The sequence below is a fragment of the Dryobates pubescens genome, chromosome 7, assembly GCF_014839835.1.
Source record: "Dryobates pubescens isolate bDryPub1 chromosome 7, bDryPub1.pri, whole genome shotgun sequence".
Classification (NCBI taxonomy): Eukaryota; Metazoa; Chordata; class Aves; order Piciformes; family Picidae; genus Dryobates; species Dryobates pubescens.
The window spans coordinates 1,573,977-1,592,284 of NC_071618.1; the positions used below are offsets into that span (position 1 = coordinate 1,573,977).

General features: G+C 44.7%; 1 protein-coding gene across 1 annotated transcript in view; it reads right to left on the bottom strand.

The window, feature by feature from the left end:
* AFF3 (ALF transcription elongation factor 3) overlaps window positions 1-15,518 on the bottom strand; it is a 371,256-nt gene extending 355,738 nt beyond the window's left edge. The window contains exon 1 of the mRNA XM_054163057.1: window positions 15,363-15,518. Coding sequence (XP_054019032.1) covers window positions 15,363-15,415 — 53 coding nt within the window. The 5' untranslated portion in view covers window positions 15,416-15,518. The remainder of the gene's footprint in view (window positions 1-15,362) is intronic.
* Between the last annotated feature and the right edge of the window lie 2,790 nt (window positions 15,519-18,308).

Here is an 18,308-nt window from a genome sequence, read left to right on the forward strand (position 1 = left end):
CAGACAGTTTGTGCACAGCATGTCCATCCTGTATGCCTGCATTCAGGTGCATCAGATTTATTGTGCATGTACAGATCACTTGATTTATTGCCACGGTTTATTACCAGGTGCAGCAAGGCCAACATCATGTTCAGAACATGTTGGATTTACTGCATGTACATGGGCCATCTGTGAGCACCCACAATCACCTTTTCTCCTGAGACTTCCTAGTAAGAAATACAGGAACCATACTCAAAACTTGTGTATTTACTTTGGTTCTGTACGTATTTGCCAGCAGACACAAAATTCTGGGATAAAGTAAACACAGCTACTTTAGCATACTCTTGGAGTGCATTGTGAGAAAGCTTGTTTGTACTTTTCAATCCCACAGAGGGAACTGTGAGTGGGTAAGGGCAAACTAGCAGGATTTCAAGAGGGCTAGCCTGTTTCTGTACCACACAGCAGATATATTAGCACCTAACAAGTTATGATGACTTCAGTGTTAACAGATGACTTTTCTTCCACCAACCAAATTAGAATGTAAGTGCCACTGAAATTTTATTATCTGGTTTTGCGTGTGAATAGGAGTTGAGGAAAGGAAAATACTTCAGTCACATATTTGTTCAAAAAAACCAGAATTCAATTTTATTTAAGGCCTTCAATGAGAGGTAGGTTTCCAAATAATTTCTCAAAGTAGGAATTAGGTATCTTTGACTGGCCTCCAGGTGTGGGCTCCAAGACTCGCTCTAATCCCAAGCAGCAGTACTGTAATAGTACACCCTAGTATTATCCTAATAGGTGTATTTAATTAGCTCCCACTGGTGCCACACTTACTCTGACGAGGTGCTGGAGTGCCTTGAGGAACACCCAATAGCTATCATCTGCTCAATACACTGAGCCCTGAGGAGTTTCAATCTGTGCTCATTGTGGACACACTTGAGGCAAGAGAGTGGTTACCTGCATCTCCAGGTACGACACCAAGGAGCGCTCCCCACACCTCTGAGACACTTGTTTATGTTCCATTGCTCCTCATAATGGCCACCATGAGCAAGGGGCTTGCCTCCTTAGCCACCTGTATCCCACAAGTCCATGGGACTGGACAGGATCCATCCTAGGGTGCTGAGAGAGCTGGCAGATGAGCTGGCCAAGCCACTCTCCATCATTCTTCAACAGTCCTGGCTCACTGGAGAGGTCCCAGATGACTGGAAGCTGGCCAACGTGGTGCCCATCCACAAGAAGGACCAGTTGGATGAGCCAGGGAATTACAGAGCTGTCAGCCTGACCTCAGTGCAGGCAAGATTATAGAATAGGTCATCTTGAGTGCAATCACACAGCACTTACAGGATGGCCAAGGGATCAGGCCCAGCCAGCATGGGTTTAGGAAGAGCAGGTCCTGCCTGACCAGCCTGATCTCCTTCTATGATCAGGTGACCCGCCTGGTGGATGTGGGGCAGGCTGTGGATGTGGTCTACCTGGACTTCAGCAAGGCCTTTGACACTGTCCCCATAGCAAACTCCTGGCCAAGCTGTCAGCCCATGGCTTGGACAGCAGCACTCTGCGCTGGGATAGGAACTGGCTGGAGGGCCGAGCCCAGAGAGTGGTGGTGAATGGTGCCACATCCAGCTGGCAGCCAGTCAGTAGTGGTGTTCCCCAGGGATCAGTGCTGGGCCCCATCCTGTTCAATATCTTTATTGATGATCTGGACGAGGGCATTGAGTCCATCATCAGTAAATTTGCTGATGACACCAAGCTGGGGGCAGGAGTTGATCTGCTGGAGGGTAGAGAGGCTCTGCAGAGGGACCTCGACAGGCTGGACAGATGGGCAGAGTCCAACGGCATGAGACTGAACACATCCAAGTGCCAGGTTCTGCACATTGGCCACAGCAACCCCATGCAGAGCTACAGGCTGGGGTCAGAGTGGCTGGAGAGCAGTCAGGCAGAGAGGGACCTGGGGGTGCTGGTCGATGGTAGGCTGAACATGAGCCAGCAGTGTGCCAAGGTGGCCAAGAAGGCCAATGGCATCCTGACCTGCATCAGGAATAGTGTGGCCAGCAGGAGCAGGGAAGTCATTCTGCCCCTGGACTCAGCACTGGTTAGGCCACACCTTGAGTCCTGTGTCCAGTTCTGGGCCCCTCAGTTTAGGAAAGATGTTGACTTGCTGGAACGTGTCCAGAGAAGGGCAACAAAGCAGGGGAGGGGTTTGCAGCACAAGCTCTATGAGGAGAGACTGAGGGAGCTGGGGTTGCTTAGCCTGGAGAGGAGGAGGCTCAGAGGAGACCTTATTGCTGTCTACAACTACCTGAAGGGAGGTTGTAGCCAGGAGGGGGTTGGTCTCTTCTCCCAGGCAACCAGCACCAGAACAAGAGGACACAGTCTCAAGCTGCTCCAGGGGAGGTTTAAGCTGCATGTTAGGAAGAAGTTCTTCACAGAAAGAGTGATTGGCCATTGGAATGGGCTGCCCAGGGAGGTGGTGGAGTCACCATCACTGGAGGTGTTTACGAAGAGATTGGATGGGGTGCTTGGTGCCATGGTTCAGTTGATTAGATAGCGTTGGGTGATAGGTTGGACTTGATGATCTCAAAGTTCTTATCCAACCTGGCTTATTCTATTCTATTCCATTCTATTCTATTCTCCCAGCCCTGGGTTTTCTGCCCCTAGAACAATGTCTTGTAGCTTCAGCTCACACATACTGGCCTTTCCCACTGTTCCTGCAGCTGAACCTGTCACTTTCAACCTGACTGCCACAACTGTACTGGTAACTCAGAAGGTTCCAGGATCATGTGCATGGATGTGCCATTTCTTCGTGGCAGATAATGGAAATTGCTCAAGTGCACACACTGCCTTTGATCTCCTATGACCATGGACTCTAATCATCCTACATCAGGGAACCTGCAGAACTTCAGCTCCAAACTACACATTACTGAGATTTAGCTTACCCACCTATGGGGATCTGTGGGCAAGGGCATTTTTCTGCTGCTACACATACATCAGTTTGCACAAGTGGGACTTCACAGATGAGAGCCAGCTCTAGCTAAGATGCCACAGCAAACAGCATTTCCCAGGCAGGACACTGATTTTGAGACTCTTTCTTTACAGCTCTTCACTGGTTCCCACTTGCCTCACCATGAAGGCCCTTTGGGGTCTATCCTAATCATTATGAAAAGTCATTACAAAAAGTCTTTTCTGGACTCATTAGGGCAATTCCCTCTTCATGATTCTCACTAGCACCTTCAGGGTATCCCTGTGCTATTACTCAGGCTTAGGCGGAGTCCCCATAAATATGCACAAAATTGTTTCATTGGTTTTTAAAAAGGTTCTTTTTATTCTCATCATGCTCACACTCATGCATTTGACAGCATGGTCAGGCTAGCAGTCTGCTGCAACCACTGTTCATTTGGGTGCTTAAAACACTCTTTTCTCTTCATTCTGGTGAGTTTTGCTCACATCTGTCACTTTGCAAAGTTTTTGGTCCCACAACAGGCTCTTTGTCACGTGTCTCAATAGCACCTAGTACAGCAAATCTGGATCCCTACCTACAGATGTAAAGTCCAATGATAACACACCTGAACAACAACAGTAACAACAGCACAAGGGTAAAATAGCATAGCTGCCATCCTCCACTGGAGTCGGTGCAGAGCACTAGCCCATCCAACCTATCAAAGAAATATTGTTATGATAGGAATATGAGGTGTCTCACTATTGATTCCATTGCAGTAAAGAGTTAGGATGTTTGCTCTGCTGGGAAATCTGTGGTTTAATTTCAAATCATTCATGTTCCAGAATTAACCACAACTATTTTCCTTCCTCTTTTTAATCCACATGGCAATTCTCCCCCTCCCCCCCCTTTTTTAGCTATAGGTTACTTCACTATGTTCAAGTGTGTCACAGAACTCATTTTTCTAGTTACTTTGACAAACCTGACATCTTGCAGCTGTTACACATCTTGCTTCAATTACATCTCCAGATAAAAAGAATTCCTAAAGCCTGAAGGCTGCAGATGGCTTCCTGGTGAGGGGTTAACTTCAGCTTCATAGTAAAGCCTTTTGGGGGTCCCTTTTCTTGGGCTGCTGTCTTCGGTCTCCTCCTGCTATGCCCTTCTAATTTTGATATCTCATTTACTATAACCTCCATTCTTACTCACGGAAGAGGAACCGAAGCATCAGTGTCCATCCCTGCCTCCTTTCCACCCAAGGATGCCTGAGAGGAAATGAAGTATCTGTCACTTGAACCTTATCTCCACATATTATGCAGGCTGCTTATGAGAGGGCACAGCTGAACAAGCACATATCAACAGAATGAAAACTCAGTTCCTAATAAATTCTGGACTGTCCCACAGACTTGGGAAGCTCTTGACAACTGATGATGCTCTCAACATCTGGCAAACCACTTGTGTCTAATTGGGTAGCCTGAGATATTTACACTGTGCTTAATGGTTACAGAAGAGATTGATCACCCTATTCTTGGTATCTATCCAAAACGGGTATATAAAATCCTTTGATCTTGCTAAGGCAGCAAAATGTGTCTAACCATCAGTTATGTAAAGGTGGTTGTTATTAATTTGAATACTGCACAGAGAGGAAAGAACAGAAGTACCATATAATGAGATATATTAAGACTACAAAAGAATTAAGTGAAGCCGTTATGTTATGAATCATGATTTTATTGTTTAGCAGTCAGCTCTTGATGTAATTCAGATAATAATGAATGGGCTAATTCCTTCCACCTTTATGCAGGCAAAACTTCCATTGACTTCAAAGAGAAAGTTGTCCAAGTCAGGACTGAAAACTGCTCTATCTATCCCATTATTTGCAAATGCTCTTCTGAATACAAAGTGTTCCTTTATAATGTGCTATCACCAATAACAGTAACATTTATATAATATAAACCTCTTACATAAGTGTCTTTCACGGTCAAAAAACCCTTTTGATTCTTATTGCAAACTGCCACATTAAAAGTTCTGCAAACCGTAATATTCGTTATAGGCACATACAGAACGTCTCAGTGCACCATTCTGATCTTCCTACATTCTGCTCAGTATTTTTCATTTTTCTCAGAAGAGTACATTATTTACTATTAGCAAAAGAATGATTTATCACTGCAAATATTTCTCTTGCTCATTAGAAAACAGCGCCAAAACCCGGGAAAATGTCCTAAGCCTTGTTACATTTTAACAGATGCCAGCAATCTTTGAGGAAACAAATTAATAAATAGCCCTACATCACTATCTCTACAGCTGTAAGTTAACACCCTGCATAACATTTCAAATCAGTACTTTTAGGTAATTTTTAAAGTAACGACTCAAAAGAAGTGTGCTTAAGCATCATATTTTCTGTTTTGATTAGGGCAGAATTCTTTGGCCAAAACCAGATCATTCATTTTTTTTCCTGTGATTATAAAGTATTCACTTCCATCTGGAACTTATTTAACTTATTTTAATATTGTGAATCCTAATGCCTCAGAAAAGCACACAAAACAACAGAGATGGGCACTACTTGATTGTTTTAAATTGAAATTAATTAATTATGAAACAGCTGCAATAGTCTAAATTACTTATTTCCCCTTTCAGTGAAAACAAATTTACAGGCATTTGCAAAGCATACAAAAATAAAGAGAGAGACATGAAAAGCCTGTAAGAAGAGAAGTCACGTAGAATTGTCTATGATCTGTATTTCAGGAAAGTAAATAATTAATAGCTCCAAGGAAGCATATGAGAGATTACTCTTCCATTATACAATCACATTGAGCAGTAAAATAATGCTTTAAATCTGAACAACAAATAAAGTACAGAATTCAGCAGAGTTTACCTTTCTAGATAATAATTTTTTTTTCAGATGAAAACAGCTATTTTTTCATATTACAACCAGACTATGACTTGAAAGAACCTTCTCAGTCATTTAGTCAAGACAGACGAGCAGTAAGTGTTAGAAAAACCTACTAAGGCATCAAAAGATCTACAGTCAAGGCCATTAAAGAATAGCTAGTCTGCTCTAGTTCTCATTTTCTGCTAATGGGTTTCTTTAAATGGGCTTTACATCAGCTGTAATTAGTTCAAGATATTGCTACTGATATATTTCTATGAACAAAAAAACCCAAAAGTTGCATTTCTACCACATAGTATGTAATCATGTTCATGATTACATGTTCACACAGCCACACAGCCCAGCTACTAAGTTCTTGTACAGTGTGAAGCCTTGAAGAGTGTCATGAAGATACATGTTGCTTGAGCTACAAATACCAGAGCAGGCCCAGCAACTAGAGCATTTATCTATGCTTTCATTTGTTGGGGTTATCTTAATGCCACTTCACCTCAGATGCTGCAGAACTGACCATACTAAATGGCCACATATATTGGTAGTATGTACAGTTTTGCTTCTCATGGTAGGGATTCAGAACAGATTTTCATAGCCAGTAAAAGTAACCAAAACTAAATAAATATAAAGCGCCAAATGCAAAACCCTTGCCACTTTTATGGTACAGCATGACTAGGTTCTGAAGGGATTCACTCCTTCTTAGGAAAAGGTTCTTTTATCTGAGAAAGCATCAGTCAGACCCAATGACCCAAGAGAAACACACAAGCCTGTGGCCCTTATGGACCTACCCATACAGTGAAAAGGGCAGACTTCCACAAGCTAGCTGGCATACCCAAATACATAAGGCAATGTGGTGATACTAATTCAGATCACTTGGGATCATGGTGGTTTCCTTGCAGAGAGCCTGAATAAATGGAACAGCACCCAATCTCCTTTTGTACTAAAATTCCTGACAGTCTTGGGGCCTAACCACAGACAAAGGACACTGGAACATTAATTTACTCTTTAAACTGGCAACATTTAGTTAAGGCACGGTCATGATGCTGCAGAAAATGTTACGTTTTCCTTAACAAACAAAAACACAAATGAACAAATGCACACTTAGCTTTTATCACTTTGTCCTTTAAAAATAGTTGATGACAAGTTTCCTCCTTGACTACTTGAGAAACAAAATTAACAAAATGTTTCAAAGTGTCTTCCATTGGGTGCATATTAATACAACTACCTTCTCCAGAGTATCTCTGTCAACAGACTGAGGCTCCACAATCTACCACACTTGCCATTTAGAACAAAGGGGAACAAAACCACTGAAGTTACATCATTCCCTCCTAAAATCAACAGACCTGACAGATCAACCCTCCTGATCAGTCAGAAGCAGTCACTGACAGAAAGAATCAACTTTCTGTTGGTGCACTGCTAGACGTAGATGCCACTTCGCAATGTCAGAACAAAAGCTAAACCTCCACAGTGGTGGTTTAGGATACCTGCCCACACTCATACATCAGAACAGGCTCTTCAAAACCTTCACAGCGACTAAAGCAAAGAAAACAGCAAAAACAGGGAGACGGATGGTAGGAGAGACCACTGCGGGGATGACTTCTGAATGTGAACCCTGCAAATGCAAACCAATCCTTTTTCCTCCTGATCCAGCTGCCTGTCATATTTGCATTCTTCATACCATTGCAGGTAATCACAATATCCTGGAACCTACACTGTACCACCACAATGCACAGACCCAAAAGGCCACAAATTTCTAATGGATTTCAGAAGTGATACACACAGTAAGACGCGATCACAGCACAAAGCAGTCTAAACACACTCAGTGTAAGGAGATGATGCCTTCATCCTCTTATTCATCCACTCCTGCTATTCAGCCAAACATGGCTGAGCCACAAAGGGCTCTTTCTTTGGTCTAAAACACATGAAGACAACCGCACGGAAAGGCAGGGTTACATTAAGAAGCTGTGCGGCTTTGTCAGATACAACCTTCCAGTTTTCAGCTTTAAGTACTTACAGTTGTGGCTCATTTTTATCAAGAAACAAAACATAGCAACAAAAAGCTCCTTAGAAAAGATTTCTAGTCCCTTCTGCATAGTTTTAAAGTGTTTTGACTGCTGGGACCACCACTGCTGCATTGAAACTAATTTTTTTATTTATTTTTTTTAAATACATAAAGGTTCTCCAAGGATGAGTTTAAATTGCATTCTTACTGTCATATTTCCCAAGATACAACCATATCCAGGTCCTCAGTACATGCAGGCAGGTTAAAATCTTCCTAAGAGGATACAATGCAGTCAACTTAAGTCACTAAGACTACTTTTTGTTTGCCTTAAGATATTAGAAATGATGAGGTATCAAGCTGTAAGAGAGGAACTCAAGTCAAGATGTGGATTTTGGGGTTTGGGGTTTTTTGGTGGGGGTGGTTGTTGTTGCTAGGTTTGGGTGGTGCTTTTTTTTCCCCCCTGTTTGTTGTTTTTGGTTGGTGGTGGGTTTTTTACACCTTTGAAAAGACATAGAAAATATTTAGCATGGAGTATTAATAATTGCTATCATCTCAGGCTGCGCCAGGGGAGGTTCAGGCTAGATGTTAGGAAAAAGTTCTATACAGAGAGAGTGATTGCCCATTGGAATGGGCTGCCTGGGGAGGTGGTGGAGTCATCATCATTGGAGGTTTTCAGGAGGAGACTTGATGGGGTGCTTGGTGCCATGGGTTAGTTGTTTAGGTGGTGTTGGATTGGTTGATGGGTTGGACGCGATGATCTTGAAGGTCTCTCCCAACCTGGTTTATTCTATGTATTCTATGTACATTTAACTGTCACTACAGTTCATTCACCCTTTCCCTCTATAAAAATCTGTAGATACCTACAAATTATTAAGAAATTATACAGATTATTACCTGAATACAAGTAAATTACAAGTGTCCATTTTTGCTCTCCTGGAGCCTTAGGCAGCACCAGCAACCACAACTGTTGCCTTCACTTGATTTTAAGAGACAGAAGATCAGTGAGCAGCCCAACTAGTAACAATGTGAACGTGGTGGGTTTGGCCACAACAGGGGCCAGCAGGCTCCCGAGGACCAGTCAGCCAGCAAATCCAGCCCCCAGCAGAAGCAGCACTGAAATAGTAATTCTTATTCCCCAGCAGGGCAGGGTTACGAAGAGATGATTTTGTTCAAAATCAAAGAAGCTTGGTTACAGCTTTCCATTTTCCTACTTTCAGTTTTTCATAAGGAACTTGCGATTTTCTACTGGAATAAGCCTTACAGCTAAGTAGCCCATATGCAAAGAAACTTTACATGGATTTCCCAGAAAATGCCATCGTATTGAAGTCTCATTTTGTTGAGGATGTCACTTCAAATTTACAACTTGTTCAGTCTGATAGATGAGACCCCGTATCACAGAGAACTTAACCCCTTTGGTTTTGAGCTGTAATATCAGTTTTTCTTTATTTTTATTGATTTTACTTTATTGCTTCTATTGTCAAAAAAGTTACAACCAGATTTTAAGGTATCTCAGAATAAACTCTGTGTATGATTGCTGCAACTCTTTCTAGCCATGCTTTGCTGTTTCTTAGTATAAATATGATGCAAACGGATTAATTTGTTGTATGAGGTTAAAAACCTTATACTTAAATAGGTGCCTTCTCTAATGAGAGTCATGGTACTGAGTATGTTGTTATTGCTAATAAATGGATGACAAGATGTTCCCACAGGTAGCATTTTTTCCTGTGGGGTTTTTTGGTTGGCTGGTTGGTTATTTGGGGTTTTTTGTTTGTTGGGTTATTTTAAGAAATCTGGCATTTTCCTTAGAATATTCACACAGAATGGGAAATGCTGCATGCACCTCATCCCTTCTTCCAAATCCTCCTCCAGTAACCTAGAAAGGTTTCTGCCTCAGTCTCTGATGGAAAACATCCCCAGAGGAGCACAAATCTACAACTCTGAGTGTTAGGAGGGAAGCCCAAAAGGCTGTTCTTTCCCCTAACCACACAAGAGGTCAAGGGTGCTCAAACGGTCCTCAGGGAGAGAGACGAATGCACAGTCACTGTTGCAGCGTTGTACCGTGATTCCATTTGTCAGGAAAAAAAGAAAAGGGGGGCTGAAGTTTGTGGGGTTTTTTAAATTTTAAAAATTTAAAAATTAATAATTAGAAATTACCAAGGACTGCAAATCAGAGATGATGGGCCAGATCCTCACCCCATATAAACTGCAAAGCCTCTGGACTACGTGGAGACTTCAACCAAATGAGGAAGAGGTGGCACATGGCATCCAGGAAATAAGCACTTGCATGGCAAAACAAATGCATATTTTAAATATGAATATTCAGCTGACATGTACAAAGTATTATGACCATGAAAAGCTTGCTCTTTTTATTTATCACATTCAGCACATACAAATTGTTCAGTGCTGCAAGAAAAAGACCCACAAACAATGAAAGTAATTCCTGACCTAAAGTGCTTCCAGGCTAAAAACCAGGCATCAGAAGAGAGAACATGCTGTGAAAGTGGGAGAAGGGAACAGCCTTTAGTTATTATTTGTGTTATTGTTTGCTCACAACTTATAATCATCACAGAAAGAGCAAATTTTTAGATGGGATCTCAATGAGGGAAAGGTGGTAGCTGTGAGCTGACAGAGGGAGGAAGGCAGAATGGGAAACACCGAAGACAGAAATAAGGAGACAAATGGCATTTCAAGCATTACCAGTAGAAAAAGGCCAAGAGCTACAAGGAAAGAAGTAAAAGACAAAGTTCAAGACACAGGTAGAATAGTAAAGAAGATGGGAGATAAAGGAAAACCTTAATTTTTTTGTGAGAGGGAGGTATTATCACTGCATATTGTCTGTATAAAGGGTAAGGTAAGCTGCTCCAGCTTCTTACCCTGCTGAGAGAATGGTTGTAGTGACCCCTCTCCCTCAGTGTAGCTACTTACTGTTATCTCAAAATAAGCATCTTGATCTTCTGTTTTGGCTGAAGAAGCATGTGTAGAATTAGCTGTCTAAAACTCTCTCCAGTAAACACTGTACAATATGAGAAAAAAAGCTTGACTTACATACAAAATGTAGTGACTAAAAGCTAGACAACCCAGGATCGAGAATTACAAAAGGTTCATTTATAAGACTGCTGGATGTCTGGCCACTTTTTGTTAACTTCTAAACAAAACTCTCATTGACTTCAAATGGAGCAGGAATAGACCCAAAGATAGCAAATGAACTAATAATTCAATACATGGTCTGTAAAGCACACTGAGCCACCTTACACTGTGGTTTGAGATACCAATCTCAACTTGGAAGCTGTACAGTCGTGCATTTTTCACATGACTACCCAGCCCCTACAAAACTGATGATAACTCAGAATATCCAGAAGTATCAGATAAGTCCCAAATAAATCAATTACATTCTTGGCTTCCTCTACCTAAATAAACACTGTTTGTTTGTGACTAACAAACATCCCACATCCAAAAGTCTTTTCTTGTTTGGTACAGCACAGTAAATGTTTTAATAATTCTGCTAATTGTTTTCAATTAATGCAAAAAGCCTCAGCTTATGCATGTATCTTACTTACATAACCATGTGAGGAGAACCCTTCCTAAGTGGTCTTCACCAGGGCCACCACTGTGCCTAAACCCAAGTACAGAGCTAAAGATCTGGTTGAATTTTTATCTAAATTTGTTAAGTAAGGCAAATAACACAAATGCCTGTAATGCAGAACTAGTCATGGCACTCCAATTAGGTCCTCTGGCCTGCTCATTTGCTGCTTTCTATTTCATACAGAATATTTTCTGCTGTACATGGGGCATACGAAACACCTGCAACTGAAATTTTCCCTCTCTCTTTGACTAGTGTAAACAAATACGAAGCTGTAAGGTACTGAAGAATCCACATCTCAGAGTCTGGACAAGTAAAGCTACACATATACATACAAATAAATGCATGGAGAAATAAAAACAGGAGATGGGGTTGTGGTTCGAAGTCGTTAGTGTCATGTGTTCGGGATAACTGTGCCAGCACTGACAACACTTTAAGTTGGCCTGATCATCTCAACATGTTCCAAAAAAAGCTTACCAAATAGGTATGACTTGTGTTTATGCTACAGATCAGTACGTCTTCTTTAAAAGTTCTGAGTTTGTACTCAGCTTTCACTAGTTGAATTATAGTAGTTTTCTAGGAAGCAGAAGTGTTATTGGCATCAATGCAACCTCGAAAAACTGCTGTTTAGAAGGAAAAAAAGCTTACAATCTTCTACCATTGCAGTTTACTGGTTAAATATTGTCTTATAACCACAACATCATATATTATTACATTTTCTATGCTATAGCAAAGTACAAGACATAGCATATATTAACTAGAGATAATAGTATAGAAGTAACTATTTATAAGCATACTGTTGTTTATCTGGAAACTCTTTTTGATTTTCCAAGAAGATACCAAATAAGAATAAAATTAAAACCCAAAACCAACCAAACAAAAAACCTGCACTTTAGAACAGCACATTAATATTTAATCACTGCACTTTTAAGCAAAACGTTCACCAAACACTGCAAAAAGTTGATTTTCAGTCATAAATTAAGTGTAAAAATTGCCATTATGACTACATTCAAAAGAATAAAGGACAACATTCGTTCTTGCTGCATAGAAAATTCCGCCTTTTTAAGTGTTGCTCTTTGCCACAAAGTAATCCCTATCTATGTGGCATACTTAGTTCCCTTCTTGGCAACAACTGCACTCCTTTGATGGCATCCTGACAAGCCTTCAGAGGTTAAAATTAGCATACCAGCTTTGTTTTGGTCAGCTCAGTACAGTATACGCTCCTTGAGAATGTCTATAACCCACCCATCAGCAAGCAGGACGGCAAGAGGGCAGCGCAAGAAACACACCCTGCCTGCAATGAGACCAATCTGAGGCCCTTTGCAACAGCTGCCACAGCACCAAGGCACTGCCAGCCCTCGTGACAGATTCTGTAAGCTTTCTCTAAGTGTAAGCAGTTTGGGTTTTTAAACTCTGCTCATAGGACTTTTCAAAATTACTATTCGTAGCCATTTGGAAGGGAAAAAAAGGGGGGGCGGGGGGAGGAAGAGGCTTAACGATAAACTTCCAGCCCATGATCTCAGATACTCCAAGCCAAAGCCACTCAGTGAAACTTAGTACTGTAAAAGGATGCAAACACACAGCAGCAAACACCTGCAACACTCCTGCCCCAGGGATGAGCTCTGCTTAAAGCAGGTGTTATCACCTCACTAGGCACCAGTCTGGACATTTTGGGGTTCAACCCCTATGCAGGGGTGAGAGTTTAGCAATGAATGCAGGCCTGCCACTCTGCAATGGCTTTTATGATGCTATTTGAACCTCTTCTGTTGAGCCCACCTCCTAAACAGCAACAATAAAGAAAACCAAACAACAAGATCTATGAAAGTGTAAAATCACTTGTAATACAAACACAGGTATTTTTAATCTGGTAATTTAACTAGAAAATGGCTGACATCATTTTGGACCCATACAGGAGCTTTATGCCAACTACCATCACTTGAAAGTGGCTCAACAACAGTTGAAAAGCACACTGAAAAGGTTATGTAAAGGAGCAATTGCCAGACACAGCCTAAAGCCTTAGTTTTACAGTTACATTGCTAGCTTTTCAAATTCAGTATTAACTCCAAGAGGCACTTAAGGAACAGACTAATCAACAGCATGCTTTTGCTGGAAAAATAAATTTCCCCCAAAGTTTGTCTTCATTCAAGGAGAAAGGGGAAAAGCATTAAAATGTGTGAAAGTACTATTTCCCCAGTTCTTGTTTAACAGGGAAAAAAAAAAAACAAGTAATTTAATCATAAAATTGTGCATATGGACTGAAAACTTAAAATCAGACCAGAGATAAATGTTATGGTTTGGATATAAACAGAATACTGGTATTTATAATTGAAGCAAGGACATAACCTTAACTTGTGTCACTGGCAGAAACACTGTAATTAAAAACTTTTATGGGGTAGTAACTAATTTTGCATTATATGCACTCTTCAAAGTTCCAACAGCAATACAAAAGTTTTATTAGACTAGATGTTAGCAATGTATGCATTTATAAGAACCCGCATTAAGCGGTGCAAGCTGTTATCATCCTGGGGTCTTTTGTATGAAGTGGCTCAGCTAACGGAGCTAGCTGGTCCGGTCTATTTTGTTACACCTGCCACGAAAGAGATAAGCCGGCGCTGCCAAACGCGCACCCTGCTGACAGAATCTATGGATCACCTAATGTGTTCCCCCACCAACGGGGGGAGGGGGGGAATTAGGAATTAATAAAATCATACCTTTAACCGACTTCCGGTAAAAGTAATCTCAGCTCCCCAAACTACCGACCTAAGCAGCCGGACACAAACTGCCACCGCTGTCCCTGCGCCGCACCCACGCCTGCGCGTACCCACCCCGCTGTGGAAAGCACACACAGCCTGCCCGCGGAGCTGCGGGCACCGCGACATCCCACCGCAGAAAGGGGAAGGGTTCGCCGCGATCGCGTCCCACTACGGGCTCCCAACGCGTGCCACCGCGGCGGAGTCCCGGGAGTCTGCGTTGCCCCGGGGGTCCCTCCCTACACACCGGGTGGCTCCGGTGGTGACCGCCACGGATTTTCGTCCCTCTGCCGACTCCAACGGGGGCCCGCCGCCACAGGGCCGAGCTGTGCCGGGCCGGCGACGGGGACAGGCGGCAGCCCAGGGGCGGCGTGACTCCCGCAGCAAACTCCGGGACTTGGCAGAAGCAGCGGCCTGGGGAGGGTGGTGCGGGGGGAGGGCAGCACTTCCCACCTCCAGCTGCTAATGACATTTCTAGAAATTGTTTCCTCTCCTCCCTGGCAGCCCCGCACCCGCCGCCGGGGAGGGCAGGAACGGGGGTGCGCAGGGGGAGGTCAAGGGCACGCAGTGGAAAGGGGAACAGCAAGGGAGAGCAGAGGAGAGGGGCGTCGCGGAGGGGGACAATAAAGGCGGCCCAGGGCGGTGTTGCAGAGCTAAGGGGAGTGCGTGAAAGGGGCGTGCAGGAGCGATGGGGGATGAACTACAGGGAGTGCAGTCCGGGGTGCCAGTGACGGGTGAATACAGCGGATTATTGGGTGAGCCACGGGGTGGGAGACGTTAGGGGGTGGGGGGGAGTGCAGGACACCCCTCAGCCAAAGAGCACATTCATCTCCCGGAACCACCCTGGCAGCCAGAAGAAAGGGGCATAAGACCAGCGATGCTGGGAGGGCAAGTGGCACGGGAAGACACCTCCCGAGGTACTGCACACCCCCTCTTGTCAATGCAACCGCCGCCACACTTATTACACCCCCCGAGCCACTGTACGCACACCCCTTATCGCGCACCCACTATTACTGCATTCCCAATTTATTGCAACCCTTCAGGTAAGTGCACACTCACCCCAAATTATTGCACTCGCCCCCCCCCCCCCCGTCACTGCACATCTCCCAGTTATTGCACCCCTTTCTGCTCTTGCACACCCCCCGTTCCAGTACTCCCCGCAGATCCTGATACCCCGCACAACCGCATCACCCGCCGGCTGCTTTTCCCCTCGCCCGGGGGGAGCCGAAGGAACCACTCACCACAGAGAGTCCAGGTCCCACTCCTGAAGGAGAGCTAAGTCGAAGCTGTCCATGGTGAGCGATATCAGCGCCGCCGCGCTGCAACCACACGGTGTCCGGGGCGCATCTTAACTGCACCGCGGGCAGGGCGAAGGCGCGGAACACCCCCGGCGCCGCCGCTCCCTCTCCGCACACGCACGGACCCGCTCCGCCACCACCTTCCTCCCTCTTCCCTACCCCCTCTTCCCCCACTCCCCCCCACCCAAAAAAAAAAAAAAAAAAAGAAAGAAAGAAAAAGGCGAAAAAGGCAACCCCAGTGAACACCCTCTGTGCCACCGCTCGTTTGCAAGCGGCTGGGTTCGGCGCGGCTTGATGCGGCTCGACTCGGCCGCCGCTGCCGCGCTCCACTCCCGCCCCGCTCCCCCGCACCTCCTCCCTCCCCTCTGCGCGCCAGCAGCGCGGACGAGGCGGCGCCCGCCCTGCGTACGCTGCGCCCGCTCCCGCGCAGTGCCCGCGCAGCGCCTGCCCGGTGCTGGGGGAGGGGGCGGGCCCGGGCCCAGTTAGCCGCACGGGGAGAGTTGGTGGGAACTTGCACCCGGAGACGTTCGCCCGGCCCAAGTTGGATTTGGGGTTGTTTCCCCCGACGCCTTCCCCCTCCTCCCCCGACGCGCGCCCTCTTCCTCTTGGCCCCGTGGGGCCCTCGGCAACACCGGCTTGCCAGCACCTCACGCGTCGGGAAGGCCAGGACGTGGAGACAACATCGGGGAGAAATTGGGACGAGCTTATTGTGGGCCAGGCCGTGACCTCGGTTCCACAGCGCTGGAAGCCGACCGCCCGGGGTCTACCCCAGCCCTCGGGACCGACAGCCCCTCAGCAGCTGGGGGTCCGAGCCTGCATTAATGAGGTTTTGTACCGAGACTGCCTTAGTTGTGTAATGAGCTGCACCTGTGCAACTCACAGCTCTTGCAGGCTCCATCTACGTACAGGTCTGCAGAGCAGATTAAAGATCCCTGGTAGGCATGAAGTCTTTGAGTGATCTCTGATTAAAAATAAAAGTACCAATCGTCAGTGCTTGCCACCCTCGCACTGTCCAGCCTGTGCGAAGGGCTGGCTGTGGTATCTGGCTGGCCAGGGGAGGCAGGCTCTCCTAATTTGTAGTTGCTGAATCACATTAAAAGAGGTTAACACACATTAAATACTTTCCAGAATACTGGGCTTTTCAGCTATGCAGTGAGTAGCTGCCAGAGAAGTGCTATGTCATCGCAGAGAGGAGAAGAAACGTGCAAAATCCATTATGAAAAGAGTGGGCTATTCACGTGACAGTGTCATTGCAAATATCCACCGGGCAATCCCACACTAGGGAGATTCCTGCTCTTGGACACCAACCCAACCCAGCTTGCAGCTGGCTAGGGGCACCTCAACGTTCTTGCAGCCCTGGCAGCCCACAGCCAGGCACGGGCTCAACTATTTATGCAAGCTTCTGAACCATTTTTGTGGCTGTATGCTATTAATTCCTGAGTTAGTTTGATTTCATTTAGTGTTGGTAATCCTGCACAAGCTGCTGCTGCACCTTTGGCTGCATAGGCACACTCCAAGGGAAAGGTTTGAAAATCCTTACATTAATACTTGGCTCTCAGCAAGTCATCTGAAAATCCCAAGCCACTCCAGAACTGCTACTGTTCCCTTGCACAGCCAAGGTGGTGCTGCCTCCTACTGCCAGAAGTCCCCCGACCCTATGGATATGTGCATCTCCAGGCCACAGGTACCCACGGATGCCAGCTCTTGCCAGGTCTATCTTCTTGCTCTTCCCAGGACTGGGAAGGTTTGTGGCACCCTCTGTCTAACATCTAGCTAGCCTGTGTAAATGTAGATGAAAATGAAAAAAAATAGGCCAGTTGAGATGCCAGGCTTGGTCCAACATTAAGGGACACATAAACCCACCTGAAAACAGCCTTTTCTGTCACCTGGGGTAAAACTTAACATGGCTGAAGGCTGAGCCTGCAAAAGGAGGTAAGATTGTCAACAGATACATTACCTATGAGTGAAAGAAGAAAGGCCAGCATATATACACTGACCTTTTTAAGCCATAGCCTGTGTCGCCTCACTCATTTTAAGGCGAAATTTTGTAACCCACATTGCAGTATGGCTCTGATTCTTTCCCCAAATCCTGGCTTGCACAGTGATTTGCACAAGTGCTTAAATCACCCTTTAAATGGTATGTATGACAGCAGAGGCTTAGGCTGTCTTTATGAACTAAATCACTAGAGTTAGACCCCCTTGATGTCAGCACTGGAGCTGACCATAGGTCAATCTGTAAAGGGCGAGGTGGACAGTAATGCTCACAAGTAGCAGCTCACAACTGTGTAGAAATTCAGAAGTGAAACACAGTAGGCTAAATTCATCATCCAAACTGAGATCAATAGAAAAAGGAAACGAACAGCATGAACGGCTCTGAGTGAATTAAATTTCAAACAGTAATGCATAATGATAGCAACATCGGCAGCATGTTTTATGTTTTTAATATGTTTTAACACACAAGATCTTTTCTCCCCATTTCTTGCATGTATATTAACATTGTGGTGTTCTTTTCCTTCCCATCATGGCCACGATTCTTTGCTCATGCGGAGCAGAGAACATCAAGACTAATTGCCTTGAAATTAATATCAATTGAAAATCTCAACTGCTTTGGGTAGCTGCCAAGTGATGAAAGTTTCACCTTTTTTCCTCAAGACTTGATGGCATTTTCAAAACTCCTTGTCTGTGAGACCTCACCTACAGGTTAACATCTCACTCTTGATTTTGCTTCCTCAGCAATGTGCCCAGCCACACAGGCTTGTGGCTTTTCTATGCTCCCCTTCTAACTCCTCAGCATTACACTGTCGTTCATCCTTTGTGGCTTGAGAATCTTCTATGCTCACTCATTCAAATCCTTTCAGCTTTGTCAGCCATTGAACAGTAACCTCACTT